We start from the raw sequence: 17,487 nt of genomic DNA on the forward strand, positions 1-17,487 counted from the left end.
AAACAAATACATATTTCTATATTTACATGCCTTCATATATAAGTATTTATACACAGTCATGCACAAATACTTGTTTTAGCTTGAGCTAACATAAATCTGAAGACAACAAGTGCCAGTAACTCTACTGGAAGGATCCTACTTGTTACTCACTCCCACCCTACTCCCCGGAGCCCTGTCAAGCTCAAAGGCTCCGGCTCACACAATTGAGAATGATGGGCATTGTGTTTCAGGCCCCACTCCAGGCACAGCTCCAACATCCAAAACAATTCAGCTAGATGTGTTCAAAACCATCACGATGAGATAATATCGTCTGCTGCGATAAAAATAGTATTTGATATTGTTAAGTCAAGGTCAGCTGTAGCGACCCAGCCAAACTGGTACTTGAAGAGTCTGACCCTTAGCAGCATCAGGCATGATTATCAAAACCGTAAGAGTTTCTAGGAATTTTAGGCTGGACTTTAACAAATAACACAGCATAGCCTCTCTTAACACGTACATGACTTAAAAGGTGATGTTTGGATACATAGGATATAGACAGCTACCAGCCACACAGTTACTCAGGCATTTTTGCTTCAGAGCTGTAGGGACACAAATCCAAGTATTTTGATCGAAAATAAAATGAAGACTCTTGCTTAGCCAGTGCTGGCAACAGCAAAGCCTTCCCCTATCATAACAAGAAGAATGTACTTTGCTGACAAAGCCTCGCACGAGGGTTTCTACACAGGTTACTCTGCTTCCTTCTTCCACACCTGTGGGGTCACAAGCCCTTCACTTCCCAAGTGAATAAAAAAATAAACCCTCCTGATGAGTAACTTGCAATATTTCACATGCAAATTAAGTTAATGGATTCCTGTGCTGCTAAATATTTTTTTAAAACCTCCTATGGAAGACATTGTCAGAGAATTAACAGTAAGCCAGAGGAGAATGCACTGTTTCTGAGAAGCCATCTACATTCAAATGTTCCCCCATTCCACTCCCAAAAGACAACAGGGATAGCTACAAAAAAACAGCAGCAAGAAAAAAACCCCATACCGTGAAAACTGTTGTTAATAATATATTGAAGTCAGGAACTTGTAAGTAATAATCAAACACAGCTTACAAACAAAGCATTTACAGAACCCTGCAGCTTTACATTATAACACACAGGCGTTACATTAATTGCATATATTATGACAAAGAATTCGGTCTTGTGCTGAATATTGAAAAAAAAATAAAAAACAAAAAAACCAAACAAACCAAACCTCCACTCATCTCCAGGAACTGCAGTATTGAAATGAGTAAATTACAGTACAGGTTCACTGTTTTTTATTCTATACGCCTTAGACATTTTAGAATACAAATACAGATTCTAGATTTACTTTACAGAACTGTTATCGATACTACTGGATGGCAGTACCAATTGCCACAGAAGTTTCTTCTGGTTTTGGCAAGAGGAACAAGCAGGACTTCAACTACCAGAACTCTCTTTGCAAACTCTTCAGAGGAATGTCCCACTGCATGTGACAACAAACACATGGAGACTCGTCCCATCTGTTATCCAAGACAAACCTCACAGTATTAACAAAAGCAGGATACCTGTACATTTGTCATCCTTCTTGGTGTCCTGCTCCCTACTTCCCTGTATTTTTTTTTTTACTCTCCAGGAGACTGAAAACCTGGGTAAGACATTTCTGATAAAAGTATACAAACAGCTATTTCTGGTTGTAATGGCTCATACTTGCTTTATTTTATAAATACAAAGCTTTATCTAACACTGCAAATCTTATCGCACCATGAAGAGTTTTCATTGCATGTACAAAACAAGCTTGAATTAAAATCAAGGAAGACAAAGAATAAAAAGTATAGGAAGCCAAAACATCTGCCTGCAAGGAAGAGTGATGGAATTTAATCAGGCTGACAGAATAATTTCTTGACTCTCCGGCCAATTAATATAATTGCTTCAGATTAAGAAAACTGAATATAATTGTTTTACTAATTTAGAACTATAGCTGTGCTATTACACTTTAAAAAGACTAAAAGTGCTGACTAATGTGTTTGCAATGTCTGTAGTCCAAGCAGACTGGGTAAAGAATGTGGATCTTGGATTTTAAAATCCTGACACTACTGACTGGAATGTAACTGGGTATGCACTTGAAAGATTATTTGCATTTGAGCAGGATGAACACTGACAACTCAAGCGTTCCTGCAGAGCTGGGCTTGTTTCTACCACTGCACTCGCAGGCTGCATACGCCTTTGGGGAAAGATAAACAGATATCAAGAGACATTTAAAAACTGATAGCAGGCTGGTATGAGACCCTGCCTTTCAAACTGCCCTTTGAATTAAGTTTGAACGTACCAAACTTACTGATCTTTTCAGACATATATATACACACAAGTAAAATAAGGAAACAAACAAACCCCAAATACAAGTCCTGTATATCTACAAAACCAAAAAGTTTGAAATTATAGCCCAGACCATATGCTCTAACATTTCTCTTTAAAGTTTCCTGTCCTAATTCTAGAGATAAATGCACTTCCCAGCAGCAAATTCTTAGGCATCCAAAAAGAAGACCAAAATCTTCATTTTACTGAAGAACAAAGTCCATTAACTTCTTCTCTGCTCATTTAAGCGTTGTTCCACTGTGAAGCAGGACATCCCGTTTTTATATACATGCAAACTGGAACAGTCAGTCTTATTTTATTCCTCATCTTGCTGCTGATTCATCCCCTGCCCCTCTCCTTGGCCACGTCAGCAGGACGCGGCGCTGGCTGCTGGCTCCCATCCCAGGCTGGCTGGAGCAGAGGCGAGCAGCAGGGCAGACAACACAGCATCCCCAGGAAGAGGCTGCAGGGTCGGGAAAGGCTGCAACTGTCCCTCCAAGCCTATGTGGATGCAGACCTTTATCAATGTTTTTACAAAATGCTTAAAGTTTCAACATTTCAAACTGTTCAAGAAATACTTTCAGTTTCAGCGGTATTTCTTTCCCTTGCACTCCTCACAGTGTGCACTCTAAAACATTCAAACTTCGGGATTTGGAAAGATTAAGTCCAGATTCAGTCATGTGTCAAGGTTTTTTTCCCTTTTGTCTTGCATCAGTGGAGTTACAGTAGATAAAAGCTACCAACTTAGTATATTTTAGGCCAAAGAGATTTTTAAAGGACCAGATATTCTATACACCAAATCTACTTCTTTGGGTGCATCTTATTCAAGATTTAATCTGCACACATACAAAAAAAAATGTCCATGATTACTCTTAGCATTATCAGATTTAGAATGGAGAAGCTAAGATTCTTCAAGCAATAAACAAAGCAGCCTATTGTTTACTTTTGGCTTCTTACATAGTTTCCTATACTTTATTGCAGTGTGCCAAAAACAAAACCTGCAAGATGGAAGAGATTGGTGTTACTGACAGCAACAAGGAAAAAAAATCACCCCTGAGTTAGCATCCCTTTGTTCTCTCTTCTCAAAGATGCCAACACAAGTTTCACAAAGGTATGGAAGCATTAAAGTTACGTATTTCACGCAGAAGGAATAAATGATGCAAAATCAGGACTTAAGCTTTCTAAAAATGACCGAACACTAAAAGGCTATAGAGTTGGTGTCTGAAATACAGGTGGAGTCACCACAAAGAGCAGAGAGGATAGAGGGCTCCACTGCAATTTCTGCTATTTTCTGTTTAATAATGGGGCAAGAATAAGAAAATAAAAATACTGAGCGAACAGTATCTGTTATAACTATGTGGTTAGGTAGTAAGAATTGGTGGTCTGTAGCTGTATCTTGGAAAACAATGCAGCGCACCGTGGGTCATCACCCAGCTGGAAGTGCACAACTGAACCCCCATCTAGGGACACATCAGGGCTACAGCGCTGAGCTTGCCACCACATCGAAGTGAAAAAAGCTAGAAGGTGGCAACAATGCCCCCGAAGGATAGACTCTGGTGATGGAAGAAACAAATATTTTGGCCAATATAGCAAAGGTTGGTTAGTTACATGAGATTCTTTCAGAATCCCTCCACCACAGTTTTGTTCTGGAGGACAATTATGCAGATGATTCCTTGTTTGCATGTTCACTGAACTTTAATAAGTCAAAAGCTTATTTAAATGCATCAATATACCAGGGAGCCCATTGGGTATTGGAGGCCATCAAACATTAAATCCAAACATCAAATAACATGAGTCAATTAAGATTATGTAAATGAGTAGCAAGAATTTTGCTTTTAAACATTAGGGTGAAAAGGGCCCTTACTGTTAAAGAGAAAGAAATTGAACCAAAATTTAATATGCAACATGTAAACAAAAGCTATTTAATACCACAAGAGCTGCTGTATTTTAAAGCGCCACTATACGCAGACTGTTTTGCTCCAAACTCTAGTGACCACAACAATCTGAATTGAAACTACATTTCCTACAGAAAATTTTCCATGCCGTGTAACCAGGCTGTGGACCAGCACAGAGTTGGTGGACAGTGATGAAATATTTTGGACAAACAAGCGGAAACAAAATCAGAGCTCACCCTGCATTTCACCCCTCCCTTCCCTGACGTAGCCAAAGCATGGCCACCCCGTCCCACCTCATGCACCCTGGCAGCTGTGCTGCTAGGAGTTCTTCCTCTGTCCCAGGAGCAAGACCTTATGCAGACACCCAACAAGGGTCAGAGAGAAGACAGACCTGCTCGAAGGAATGGTGCCTCTTCCTGCTTCACAGAATTTTATGTCCTGATCTATGCAATGCTTGACAGCATATTTTGAAAACAGTCATAAAATAACTTATTTCAACTTGATCAAGTACCAAACTCTGAGAATTCAGCAGATGCCATGGTAAGACTGCACTAGCCCAAATCCCTCATACTTCAGCACTTACCAGTGCACAGACAGCAGCTGTCCTATGCCCCAGTGTACCTTCTCCCCTCAGACTGCACAAGCTGCACTTTGATTAGTGTATGTCTAGCCTTCTGGAAACAGAAGTAACAGGATTTTTGGGTGCTGCTACTATTTCATCTCAGACAGAAAACAAGGCTGGTGCACCATGCAGCAACCCGTTAGCTGCCTCTGCCATGGAGACAGACACTCAGCAGCTGATGCAGCAGGTAAGATTGCAGCACCTTAAAAACCACCAGCTAACCAAACCTGTTCTTTGTTCTATCTAGTTAAGCTTCTTACATTCCCAGTCTTTGATCTGACATCCACTGACAGGTTCCTTTGTGTGTGCCCTTAACCTCCCTGTCCTGGTGCCCCCATCCCCACTCAGCAAGACACCACAGTTATCACTGATTTGCTTACATGATGTCACATCTATTCTCAACTCTTTCCTTCCCTCCAAGAAACTGACTCACTTCCTCACTTCCCCTCTCAAACTAAAGGGAAAAAAAAAAACCCACAACTTTTTTTTTGTTTGCTTACACTAGACTGAACAGCCTTATTTCACTCACACACACACACACACTATTCCTACATAAATCTACAGCTATTTAGGCTTTAATATTATCCATTCTTTTGCATTACCACACCCACCCACCAAATTAAGCAAATAATAATTCCAGGAAATCTTTCATTTGAGAAACCACTGCTGGATTTTTAGCATACTTTTGGCCTTTCTCTTGAGTTACTCACTTTTAGAGTCATGGAAAAAGCGCCATTAAAATTTAATCCATGCAATCTTTATTTTACAAGGTAAGAACAAGCAGGGGCCCTGCAGTGCTTGAAGCTCAAGGTCAACAGCAGAAAAACAGCACCACAAACAAATACCATTATCAGTAACCTGTGTACATTTATTATCCTATTTTAATTACAAAATGTAACCACCCAAAGGCAATTTAGGTCCTTGTCTACTACACAGATAATCAGACTTAAACACAGCTATAGCCACTCCATGCCACTGCACATCTTCATCCTCTCCTTGAAAACATCATAAAAGCCTATTTAATGCAGAGCCTTGGTCACCTTTGCAATGGTAATAAAAAGAAATCATATTTGTTTTCTTTGCACACAAATTTTGTGCTCCAGTATCCCAAACCTAGTGAACAAACTGAGAGATACATTTCAAGAGGGCATTTCAACAGCATGGGCTAGACAGAATACACCAAGAATTTCCACTTTTCTCACATCAGGTGCTTTCCTGCTAGTCTTCTTTCTTCTGTCTTTGCTCCAGGCTTTTCACATGCTACATATACACACAGAAGATTAGACAACAGAAAACTCATTCTGGTTTGCTTGTGGCAGAAAATGAGACCCAGCTTGGGTATCATTTAGATGGATGGCAACAAAAAGTACATTAGCAATAACTGAGCAATACTGCATAATTAATGGATATAAGTTTTATTCTGCTTGCATCAAGGCCTCCGTACATATATATTTTCAACAATATGTGGGTTACAAGAAAGTTCAAGCTTCATCAGAATAATCATTTCATCTATATTATTCATACCACAGCGCATTACGCACAACAGCTTGGCATTACTGTCTGCCAGGATGAAAAAGCATGGAACAGATGCTCGGGTACAGTTCCACTGCCTCAAACCATGCACACACTGCTGTATTTTTAAGTAATTTGGAATATGATACAGTTCTCATGCAGCAATAGAAGTTCCAATCAAAGATCTTAAGGTACTGGCTAAAAACACCAGCCTTCAAGCAGTCACTAGGGAAAGGCGAACACGTCAGATTCACCAGAATCCATTTATTCTATAATTCAGAAAGCAGAAGAATTGTTTTTCAAATTCACGGAGGTTGTTTCAGTGCCATTCTGCAGCTGACCAGATCTACATTCTCCCTCTCTTCTGTACTGCATTTAGCGTGGTTACCCCAAAGCACGAGCTAGAAGCAATCTTTGGTATGAAGGTCTGCACCTATAGCTGAGCAAAGAAAGAGGTGAGGCTATATCTCATCCTCATCCCTCCCTTGCAGAGCCCGCAGCAGCGAAGTACTGAGTTTGTGAAAAATTAAGTGGTAAAAACGCAAAAAGGAAATGAAGCATTTAAAGTATTGAAGTAGTTATGAAGCATTCATTACCCGTCAAAACTACATAAAAAGAGCGGCTTTTAAAATGTCGAAGATACAATATATATAAACATTTCATCTCTTGAAAATACCAAATTAAGATTCTATATCAGTTTCCCTTCAACCGCCCACAAGGAGCAGTTCTGTAGTGGGAGCCCAGAAGCCGGCCAAAGCGAGTGCCAGCAGAGGACAAGCGGAGCTTTCCTCCCCTGCTCCCCAGGGATACCCTTGTTTGCGGAGTATACCAATACTTTGCCATGAATATGCACACAGCTGAAAAGGAACAAAGACTGGTCTTCCAATCACACTTAAATAAAGAATGTGCTTTATGTTCCTACTTTATAATACAGGGCAGGTGGGCAGCCTCAATGTTCAGTGTTGAACAGCCCAGGCAGGCAGGAAAGCGTGTGCCTGCCCAAACAGGCAGCAGCACATCCTTGCCTGATTCAGCTTCTGGCAACTATTAAATAAAGGTTCTTCTCAATTAATAATTATCCGGTAACATCAGTCCTAGTGAGAACACCTGGAACTGCTCCTATGCTTCCCTAAATAACCCAACGTGTGGACTGTGCCATGCAGATCTCTACTTGAGGGCTGGATTTCTCTATAAGATCAGATTTATCAGTCTTTTTAAATCTGTCTTCATGTCCACTGACCAGCTGAACTTCTCCCAGCTACTGTCCCCTCTTTGAGTTGCTTAATCCAGCCCCCATCCTGACCAATGGGGCTTCTAAAGCAATGTTGGAAACAAGTGCCCTCTGGCTACATGCAAATACAACACAGGAATAATGATCACACTTGCTGTTACACAAGGCATGTACAATTAGCATACATTTATTCCAGTTCTACAGAATTTCAGGGTTGTTCCTCGGTGGGGGAGTGAAGAGAATTTTTATTTTTAAAGTTTTTACCTTAGTAGTAAAACCCTGAGGAATTCAAAAAAGATTTTGTATTTAAGATAACTCCATATTCCAAAACATCTGAGACCTTCAAATGTGCATCTATTCTTTCTGGTTTTAAACACTGATTACTCAATTAGTAGATAATTACACTTCGGGATGTTTAAAACAGAGGATATTCCACAGAGGTTTTCCTCAAACAAATGTCCTTCTTCCAACCTTGAGAAGACAAATGAAGACTCACTAAGTTGTCATCTTCTCTACTATTTTTGCCTCAGTCCTCTAATCCACGTTATGCCCAGACATCCCCAGATACGCTAGAGCTGTGGAGTCCAGCAGGGTCCTGGATACAAAGCAGTGGTGCACAGGAAAGCACAGCAAAGTCACCTGCCCCTGTAGAATGGATATAGGCTAAAGGAAAGAGAAGCTTTTATATTTCCTGAAGAATTTAGTTTAATCAAGCCATGACATAAGTGTTCACTCTCTGAGCTCAGGGGAATCACACAATTTATAATAAGTAGTCCTTCATATTGTGAATACAAATAAATCCTATTTACAAGCGCATCTTAAGTCATAACACTGAATATGTAGCAGTAAAGAAAGAAAGAATGAGCATTGTCTGTTCAGCAGGAAGCTACAAGCTCACAGACATAGACACTGCCCAAAAACAGACTGCTAAAATTATTCCATAGCTTGCTAATCATAGTGCAGTGTGGGGGCAAAGGAAAATGCATCATTATTGTCGAAGTGCTGGCCTACACACAGGGAATACATCAAACTTTAAACATACAGAAAAGCTCTAGCACAGGAAGAAAAATACATTACAGGTTTTGGGGAGCTAAGGCATGTGTAATTCCCAAAAAACGTTGCACACAAAATTTTACAGTCATCTCGGAGCACAGGAAAACCAGAACCATCTAATCCTAACCTCAATGTATCTGCCAGCTGATTCCTGTCTCTTCAACTATAGATCACTATTAACATTATTTAAGTTCCACAATTGTGCTGTGAACAAAACTTCACCAAAAAGAAAAGAACAAAGCACCAACAATACAGCCAGGTGGTCCTTCACGTTTGAAGCATGGATTATATTGATGTAACAAAGTAGGAGCTGAACCTTTAGCATGAAAAGAATACCAGAATTTTCAGGCCAAAAGAGTGTACACAAATAAATGGGTATACTTCAGCAGTCAATACTGTAGCTTTACCAAAAAGAAGATGATTTTATGATACAAATTCTAATTTAATTCTCTGAAAGACTGCTGATGGGTACCAAACAAACCCCATTGGCACAAACGTGTCAAATTGGTGGGAATACAGAACCAGAAGGTTTCAAGCTGCATTCACTTAAACACAATGCCTCAAAAACACTTGAAGCATGAAAAAAAAAGTATCAATAAATGATGTCATAATTATATTTGCAATAGAAATTTTTAATAGACCAACCAATATAAAGCATTCATTTCAAATAAAAGGAGCAGCAAGCTTTAGTCCTGTGTTAATTGCCACATGGACCAACTTCTTACCACACAGCATGTTGGCTATAAATCTTAACAAGCAGTTTTAAATTGCTGCTATTATTGCTCATCAAGACAGAATAATCCTGGATGGTGTTCAGGAAAGCTTCTGTAACGTCTATCTCAAACAACTATTAATTCTCCATTTCCATGGGGATGAAATTTCAAGCAACAACCGCAAACTCCTCCACTGTTTAAATGTGGGGTTATAGAAAAGATGCAAAGAGACTGCAAGACTGGAAATTTCAAATGGACAAAAATGATAAACTCTTCCCTTTGGGAGCAATGCAGTACAGGAGCAGTTTTTCCAGGTAGCAACCTCCATCCTTAGAGAGCTTTTCAACTTGGGAGGCTGTGGACAACCCAATCCACCTCTGACACTATCCCTGCTTTCAGCAAAAGGTTGTGTAAGGTCATCTCCAGGCATCCTTTCTAATCCAGATTCTAATATGAAGCAGTTATCCTTAAGCAGCATGATTTTAGTTTTGATGTAGTCTAAGAAACAAGTCTTTCTTGAGCAGATTTGAAATTTATAGTCAAAATACAGGCCAATTCAGGCTATACAATTATCATTAAGCTGTCTTTTCCCCCTCATTGCTATTGCTTTTTTAGGAAAGGGTTTTGAATGAATAGCCCACATTGCTGCTTAACGGAATAAGACGTGGGAAGTATGTGGGAGGCAACATCACCTACCTCCCTTCTCAACAAATAGATAATGGCATAAGCTCAAAAAAATACCACCAAAAACAATATTAGTAGTACAGCTACACAAAGTCTATTCCCTTTAAACTTCAATTTAACTTTCCCAAATTTACTGTAGACAGCATTATATATAGCTAGGGAAACAGCCGCTTCGCTTCTAAGCTGTATTTGCTACTAGCTAGAAACTCTCTTCACAGTAATTAATATACAGCCTGAAAGGTCTTTTATCGCTTCTCCCTTCAGACCTGTTAGAAGATGTGGGGGGAGGCAGGAGGCTCGCTCTCACAAGAAATACAAGTGCTATTTATCACATTTGCACAATTTGACTGAGAAGTAGAACAGGAAAAGACTGCTTACATACCTTTATTCAATACTACCTAATTAACAAGATCTGCTTCTAAAGAAGTGATCTAAAACTCGGCTCAAAACCAAATCTGACTTCTGCAAGCACTCTGCCATGTCCGTACTGCTGTCATTTCCTATCCCTCCCAATGCCTAACAAACTAGTTTTCCCTCTAGATACCCACTTAATTGTCACTAGTTTTCAATCTACTTTGGGATCGTTCATTTGTATTGACCACTTCGTTATATGGAAACATGCATATACACACAAAAAAAAAAAAGCTGATAAATGACTGAAAGAAGTGAAAAATCTCATAGACTTGCAACAAATTCGTGATTCCTTCCAAGATATTAAAGTTCTGTAGCAGATACAGCAGCCATGTCTGCAATTTCTCACTCTTAAGTGTTTCATCGTATTTTCAGAACTGCATATCCCATTTCTGCAGAGATGAGAACAAGTTTGCCACAGCGCAAGCAATACTCACCCAGACATTCCCATATCCTCTTACCTTGGATGCACTGCAGGGTTCCATCCTCAGCCCTTATAGTAAAGGTTTCACCTGGATTAACTTGAACCAAAAAGACCTGCCAAAAGAAAAACACATTTGTTTCACTATGACCTTCAAAGATTGAATTCCCCCAACACAACTGTGTTATCCATACTTTGGAAGAGATACGGAGGGCAGGGAGGGAACAGACTGGTATACACGTTTATGTACCAGCAGGTTCCAACAGCCAGTAGAGATTTACAGCCTTCCTATTCATCTAAATATTCAGAGCTGAAATAGATGTAACTGAGTTGCAGAGAGGTGAGAATTATGGCTTTAGGTCCCGCCGTCAGTCTTCTAATAGCGTGTTTCACTTGGCCAAGTACTGATAGCTAAGGACATCAATCTTTAGACCACTGGCTCCTAAGAGCAGACAGCACAAAATCTAGCATGCAGTGACAAGCCATACTAGAATCTATAAACAGGAGCAGAAGTTTCTTGCAGCATAAGGGGAGTTGATCCATTACACTTTTAAAACTTTACCCTTTACTTCTACATGAGATCTCAGTTAAACAAAACCCATACACACGCAGAGTTCAATATTGCACACAGAACTGGTAAAAAACTATTTATTTAGCAACAGGCATAATAATTTTTTAAATAATAATCAGAATATCACCCCAGCCTGCTACTGCTCTATTCTGCAGATGACAGGACTGCTATGAAGACCAAGAAGCACTAAAATGCATCCCCATTCATTGTACAACACACTCATCTTTATTAATTTTCAGGTGTCTAAAATCATGGTTTTAAAACTTACAATTTGGATGTGTTTCTTTAATGGGGAGTTTTACTGGGAACTACCGATAATTTTGCTGCTTGTTAAGCTTTTACTCAACTTCTGTTACCTCTGCATTGTCAGAAGTTCAATCAAAATTTGGATTAATCTTGGTATAAATTGAAAATTTAGATTTATATCTTTTTGTGAAAACACTCTGAATTTTTGTCTGGTCTTTATATCCTGGGACACCTGCATAAAGAATTTAATCAGTCACTCTGAAAAGACAGATTTCAATTAATGTTGTGTCTCTGAATTCCTTAAGCTAAATGTGTAAGATAATGATTGCCTAGATGACCCCTCGAATTGCAATAATTCTACAGAAACTCGTTATATCAGCCACATTTTTAGAGAACAAGCTGGACATCAGGAAGTAACACTGAAAGCCATTATTTTGACTGCAGTAGTAATTCCTTCACTGATCAGGGTTGATCTGATTCCACATATACATACTGAGCACAAGAAACCCTTCAGAAAATATAAGAGCCACAAAGCCATTCCATCCCTAAGCCCTAAACAATCAACATTTAGAGTGACAGCATTTAAGCGCTCATCTCCTACAAAGAGGTATGGATTATCTGCAACAGGATCCAGGCATCAGGTCAAAAGAAGCACAGAGAAAAACAGTGCCATACAGCTTAAAAACAACCAACAAACTAGAAACCTGAACACAAAGGGGCAGACTCAAAAATATATGATTAGTCCATTTGCATTACATATCAAAGCCAACAGCTCTAAGGCTGGGCATTTATTAACCTGCTTGATTAACATAAACCAGATGCTCTCGGACACCATCACACCTTTAGGAGAACTTGGTCCTTATCCTCAAAATTCATACCCTAACTGTACTGATGTCTTGTACATAGAATCATAGAATAACCAGGTTGGAAGAGACCCACCGGATCATCGAGTCCAAACCTCCATCTTCTCCCTAAAGCAGGGAGTTGAATTTAATGGCATATACAAGACTGGGTGCAAGAGCCTTACTACACGAGACATGTATCTGCCTCAGAGCTGGTTACCAGAAGAGCAGAATTTACGATTTCTTTTTCAAGGAGTCCTTCCAAACGTCAGTGGCCAGCCCAAGCATCTGCATTAGCACACCTCCAGTTGTGCTTTCAAAATAGTTCCTTGGGTTTCCACATTAAAACCCCCTTATCAAGATTATATTACCAACAACAGCTGTTGCTTAGGACGGTCAAAGTAAAAAAGCATTATCCTTGCCTAATTACAGCTTTTTAACAAACTGTTCAACCAACAAGTATGTGTCACCAAGGGGCAGCAGCCACCGCAGCTTCATCCCCCGTCACAAGTCTGTGGGGGGAGCCAGGGACTTACATATAGTAGCTTCTATTAAAATCGTATATATATGGAAATAATGTCTTATTGACAGTTCCCAGAGTACAAGTGTACAAGTTCCACCATGGTTTTCACCTAAAATGCAGTAAAAATAATCCTGGTTTCCCAGGCTCTTGACTAAGTTTTTCAGCTTCACTGTTCATAAAATTATATTTGTAAAATATGATTTGTACCATTTCATCTCCTAACACTTTACAAGGCTGAAAGCCATAATGGATCTGGTTTTATTGATATTTGGATATTTAAAAATAATCACAAGCACAAAGATTTTCAAAGGAGGTCAGTAAGTGCACTGCACTAACGATGGCAGCTCCACCAGATCTCCACTTCCAGAGTAGTGGGGGTTTGTGCTACAGAAGAAGAAACAAAAACATTTATGAAATTCATTCACTTCAGCAAAATTTCATAAAAATTAAGAGCCAAGCAACAAGAAGAGAACTTAAGGCCCTGAGCTGCCAAGAGTTTACGTACAGCCAAAGAGGCCTTCTCCAGCTACACGAGGTTTCTCACAACAGTGAAGAAAATCTCCAGGTATGGTGGTATAGAAAAGCATACACCAAAATTGGTAACCATCAGTCCACATAACAGACTTAAAAGTTGCACTGTAGGCGAGAACTGCATTGGAATAAAGTAGTATAGCTGTCATTTCCCAAAATTTAAAAAAAAAAAAAAAGTTCTGAAGATATTAAAGTATATTTTTCTGCACTAATTCTCGTATTAGCCACCTCTGGAGCAGAACAGAACTCTTAAGGGCTGTATCAAGAGCAAACAGGAACAGTCAATGTGACTGATGCTGGTCAACACTGGAGCAAGAGCTGGATGCAAAGGGTGGATGGTTGCCACACAAGCACGCACACCCAAGGTGGCCTCAGATCCAGGAACACAGATCAGGATGCTCCTCGGGCAAGACCCTCTGCATGCCCCCCACCACAGGCAGACCCAGCCTTTCCTCTCCCCTCCACCCAAAGCTGGGGTTACTGAGGGTTGCCCCCCTAATCCACCCCACCACCTAAACCCCTCTGCACTCACCCCATGCTGCACATAAACCCCTAAATGCTTGCAATTACAAAACGCTGACTAACGAGCTGCAGAGTTGAGGTCAAACAATTAGAGCCAGCTCACAGAGTATTAGATACTGGGTATTTTCCAGCCAACGCCTCCAGTTTGTCCCAGTTGCCTGGGACAAATAATATCAAGGCACACTGCAACTTCTTTTGTTTATACACACCAAGTATGTCAAACTAATTCAAAGATTTATTTTCCCATGTCCTCCTAAACTGCAAAACCATGTTCTGCAGCCTGGAACACAGCTTTTCTACTGCCTTACTACACAAGGGATCTTCATGAGAATGCTTCACTTCTGAAGCTTTTAATTAAAAATCTGAAGAAAGCAATAAAAAAGTCTACAGATAACATCTTTATTTTAATGAAGACAAACACGAATGGTCTTTAATTGCCCTGTGCATCTTCCAATACTCATCATCCTAAACATGCACATTTATAAGATAGCAGCAAAAGAAGAGAGTTTGAAAACTCCCTTTGAGCCACACCGCTGCCCAACAGCATCATGAGGGTGACCTTGGGGACACTCCAGCCCAGTTCCAGTCCCTTGGACTCCTCACAGCCAAAATGCTGGAGCTTGTGACAGCTGCAAGTAGGGTGTCAGCAGCACAAACTCAAAGGCTTTTTCTTTTCCCTAGAAAGTACTCAGATGTTTGCTTTAGCAGTTGAATCCACTCAGTGTTGAAGCCTAGCCTTACCTGCTGCATCCTCAGAGAAAGCCTGCTATCTCCATAACACTTTCTTTCTGTATTTATTTTGCATTTAAGAATGTTATTGTATCTTATCTAAACAGGCATGCTTGTTAAGACTCATTAATATTACTAGGTTTCACAGTTACTATAAATACACAATTTGGCAGTAGATTTGACTAAATTTTCATGATCAGCCAAATGAGTGTTACTCCTATCCCCACAATTCCTACTATCCAACTCTCATATCCATTGGGTGCAGGGGAAGAGGCTAGTAAACCTGCCAGCAAAGTCTAACACAGGCTTGAAGCTGAGGTTCAGGAATATAAAACTATACAAGTTGTGGGTAAACAGTCTCATACACCAACAGAAAATGTTGCCATATAAGGAACTAAGGGCACATACTATTATCCATTTTCTATAGCACTGGTTTACTTATACAGCTGGTTTTTAAGCACATGGAAGAAAATTAAGATTTAAAATAGGTCACCATCCACTAACTGCTTTGCTGCAGATGACCTGTGAGCACAGAAGCAGCAGCAAGTAGGAAGACATTCACTTGCATCCAAGTGATGCAATACAATCCCATGCTTGCTTTAAAATATTTCCACTTGGAGAAGCTTTTTCTCGCCAAGGTTAAACTGGCACATGCACTGCTTTGGCATATTCAAACCCTGCCTCAAGCGTTGTTCAATGCGTTGAATTTTCCCTTCTCTGTTTAGCTATACCATGCTTCATAGAGTTGAGGGCCATGGCACCATAGGCACTATCTGGGATCTAGCCACAGCTTCTCCACAAATGCTTTAAATTATTGAAGTCTACTGCATTTCCAATTCCTGCAGCGCATATATTTTGGAATATATTACATCTTCAGAAAAAAACCAACCAAACAAAAACCAAGCAAACAAAAACGCCACCACCAAACTCTCAGACCCCAGAATCATCACTTGGGTCCATTCTCTATTCTGCTTTAAAGGACTGCACACCAGATCCTGACAAGTTTCCAGGTTCATCCCATAGGAATGTCCAAAGAATTCACACCATTCTGCGCACAATATTCTTCTCAGGAATGCATCATTCCTCAGCTATACAAGAGCAGGTAGGGTAATACTTTCAACCTCTCTTCATTAAGAAACATGAGGGAACGTGCTACACCTTTAACAATAAACCAGTGACTTTTAATCATTAATACTTCGATAACAGTCTTCTGGGCTCAACAATCCTTTTTCCCATAAGAGAGAAAATAGAGGCACAAGGCAGTTCAGTCAGTTGTACTGAATGCTACTGATAGTAAGGCCCCCAAGCAACAGATCCTGAGTCCCCTAACTTATTTCAGGTTAAACACAGTCCCAATCAAGCAGTAAAAAGAAAAAAAAATAAAATCAGTATATCTGTGTAACAAATTGCTCCAATATGGATATAAAGCTTCATGAAGATTCTGTGTTCCATTGCGTTCACAAAGATATTTGAGAACAGTCAGTTTCCTCACCAACATCACTCAGTTAAAATGCCCTCAGAAAAAGCTCATTCTAGATACTTCCTAGATAGCAGGTGCTGCCCATGGCTTAGTTTTGCTAATGTTAGTGTCTGCCATCTGTTCCAGTTTAAATGCCTTCTCTATAACTACTGAATCTGCTTTAAAAGCCAGTATATTTAAACAGTAGAGAATTTCACCATCCTTTATCCGATATCCATTTTTCATGGACTGATACTTCTCAACTGAGGTATCATAGACACGTACCAGCTATAAACCATTTTTCTTCTTGAAACAAGGTTCCACAGGCAAGTATCCCACCCCTAAAGGGCGTTTCTGCAAGTATATATATAAAAAACAAAAAAAACCAAGAAAATATGAAGAAGCAATTCTAAATTTTGGCATGAAGTTCCCTAACTCAGCTCAGCTGCTGTTCAGGTCCAGTATAAACCCCAGCCAGCTCAACATTTGCAAGTCCCTGCAAGTTGCACAGACTTCTTGGGCTAAAAGAAGGTACCAAACCTTGTTCCTTGTTTAGTACTCTCATTTTCCTTATTCTGAGTATATGAGTCTAAAAGACAAGAACTAGCACACACAGTACTACGTACAGTGCCTGAGCTCAAGCCAAACAGTGAAAAAATAGGGTTTGCTAAATACACCTTTACAATGAGTGGGCAACCAGAAAACTTGCTGCACTGCTGCAGGGTGTGGTGGGCAAACCAAACTGAAATAAAACTTCCGAAGTTTATCACCCAGCATTCTGTACAGACGTGCTATGGCACAGCACGCTGCCCCGCCGCTTTATACCCCAAGCTTTTTAGAGCTTGCAGGGGAGTACCTACAGGAAACCATTGAAATTCTTGGACCAAAAGGTTAATTACCACTCCCAAATCCCCACAGGAGTTACAAGTGGATTAAAAGCAGAACAGAGTAAGCAGCAGCTCTGGAAGGGACATGAAAGCATTAAGTATAGTCAGCAGTGTGGAAATTAAGCGTGGGAAATTAGGGGGAAAAAAAAAAAAAAGGCAGTGCTAGAAGTGCCATTCTGGGTAGTCTAGAGAAGAGAGATTACTGTCAAGCAGGCAGAGACATTCCTAGCTCTGCAGTTCTTATTCCCAGGAAGATAGAATAATTGAGTCCTA

At 40.0% G+C, this 17,487-nt stretch overlaps 1 protein-coding gene across 3 annotated transcripts in view; it reads right to left on the bottom strand.

Annotated features, from left to right (window-relative positions):
- Positions 1–17,487, bottom strand: part of FNDC3B (fibronectin type III domain containing 3B) — a 201,648-nt gene that overhangs the window by 143,561 nt on the left and 40,600 nt on the right. For all 3 annotated transcript variants that reach the window (XM_069864562.1, XM_069864563.1, XM_069864564.1), the window contains exon 3: positions 10,945–11,020. In XM_069864562.1, coding sequence (XP_069720663.1) covers positions 10,945–11,020 — 76 coding nt within the window. The remainder of the gene's footprint in view (positions 1–10,944; positions 11,021–17,487) is intronic.

This window comes from Phaenicophaeus curvirostris, chromosome 10, assembly GCF_032191515.1.
Source record: "Phaenicophaeus curvirostris isolate KB17595 chromosome 10, BPBGC_Pcur_1.0, whole genome shotgun sequence".
Taxonomy (NCBI): Eukaryota; Metazoa; Chordata; class Aves; order Cuculiformes; family Cuculidae; genus Phaenicophaeus; species Phaenicophaeus curvirostris.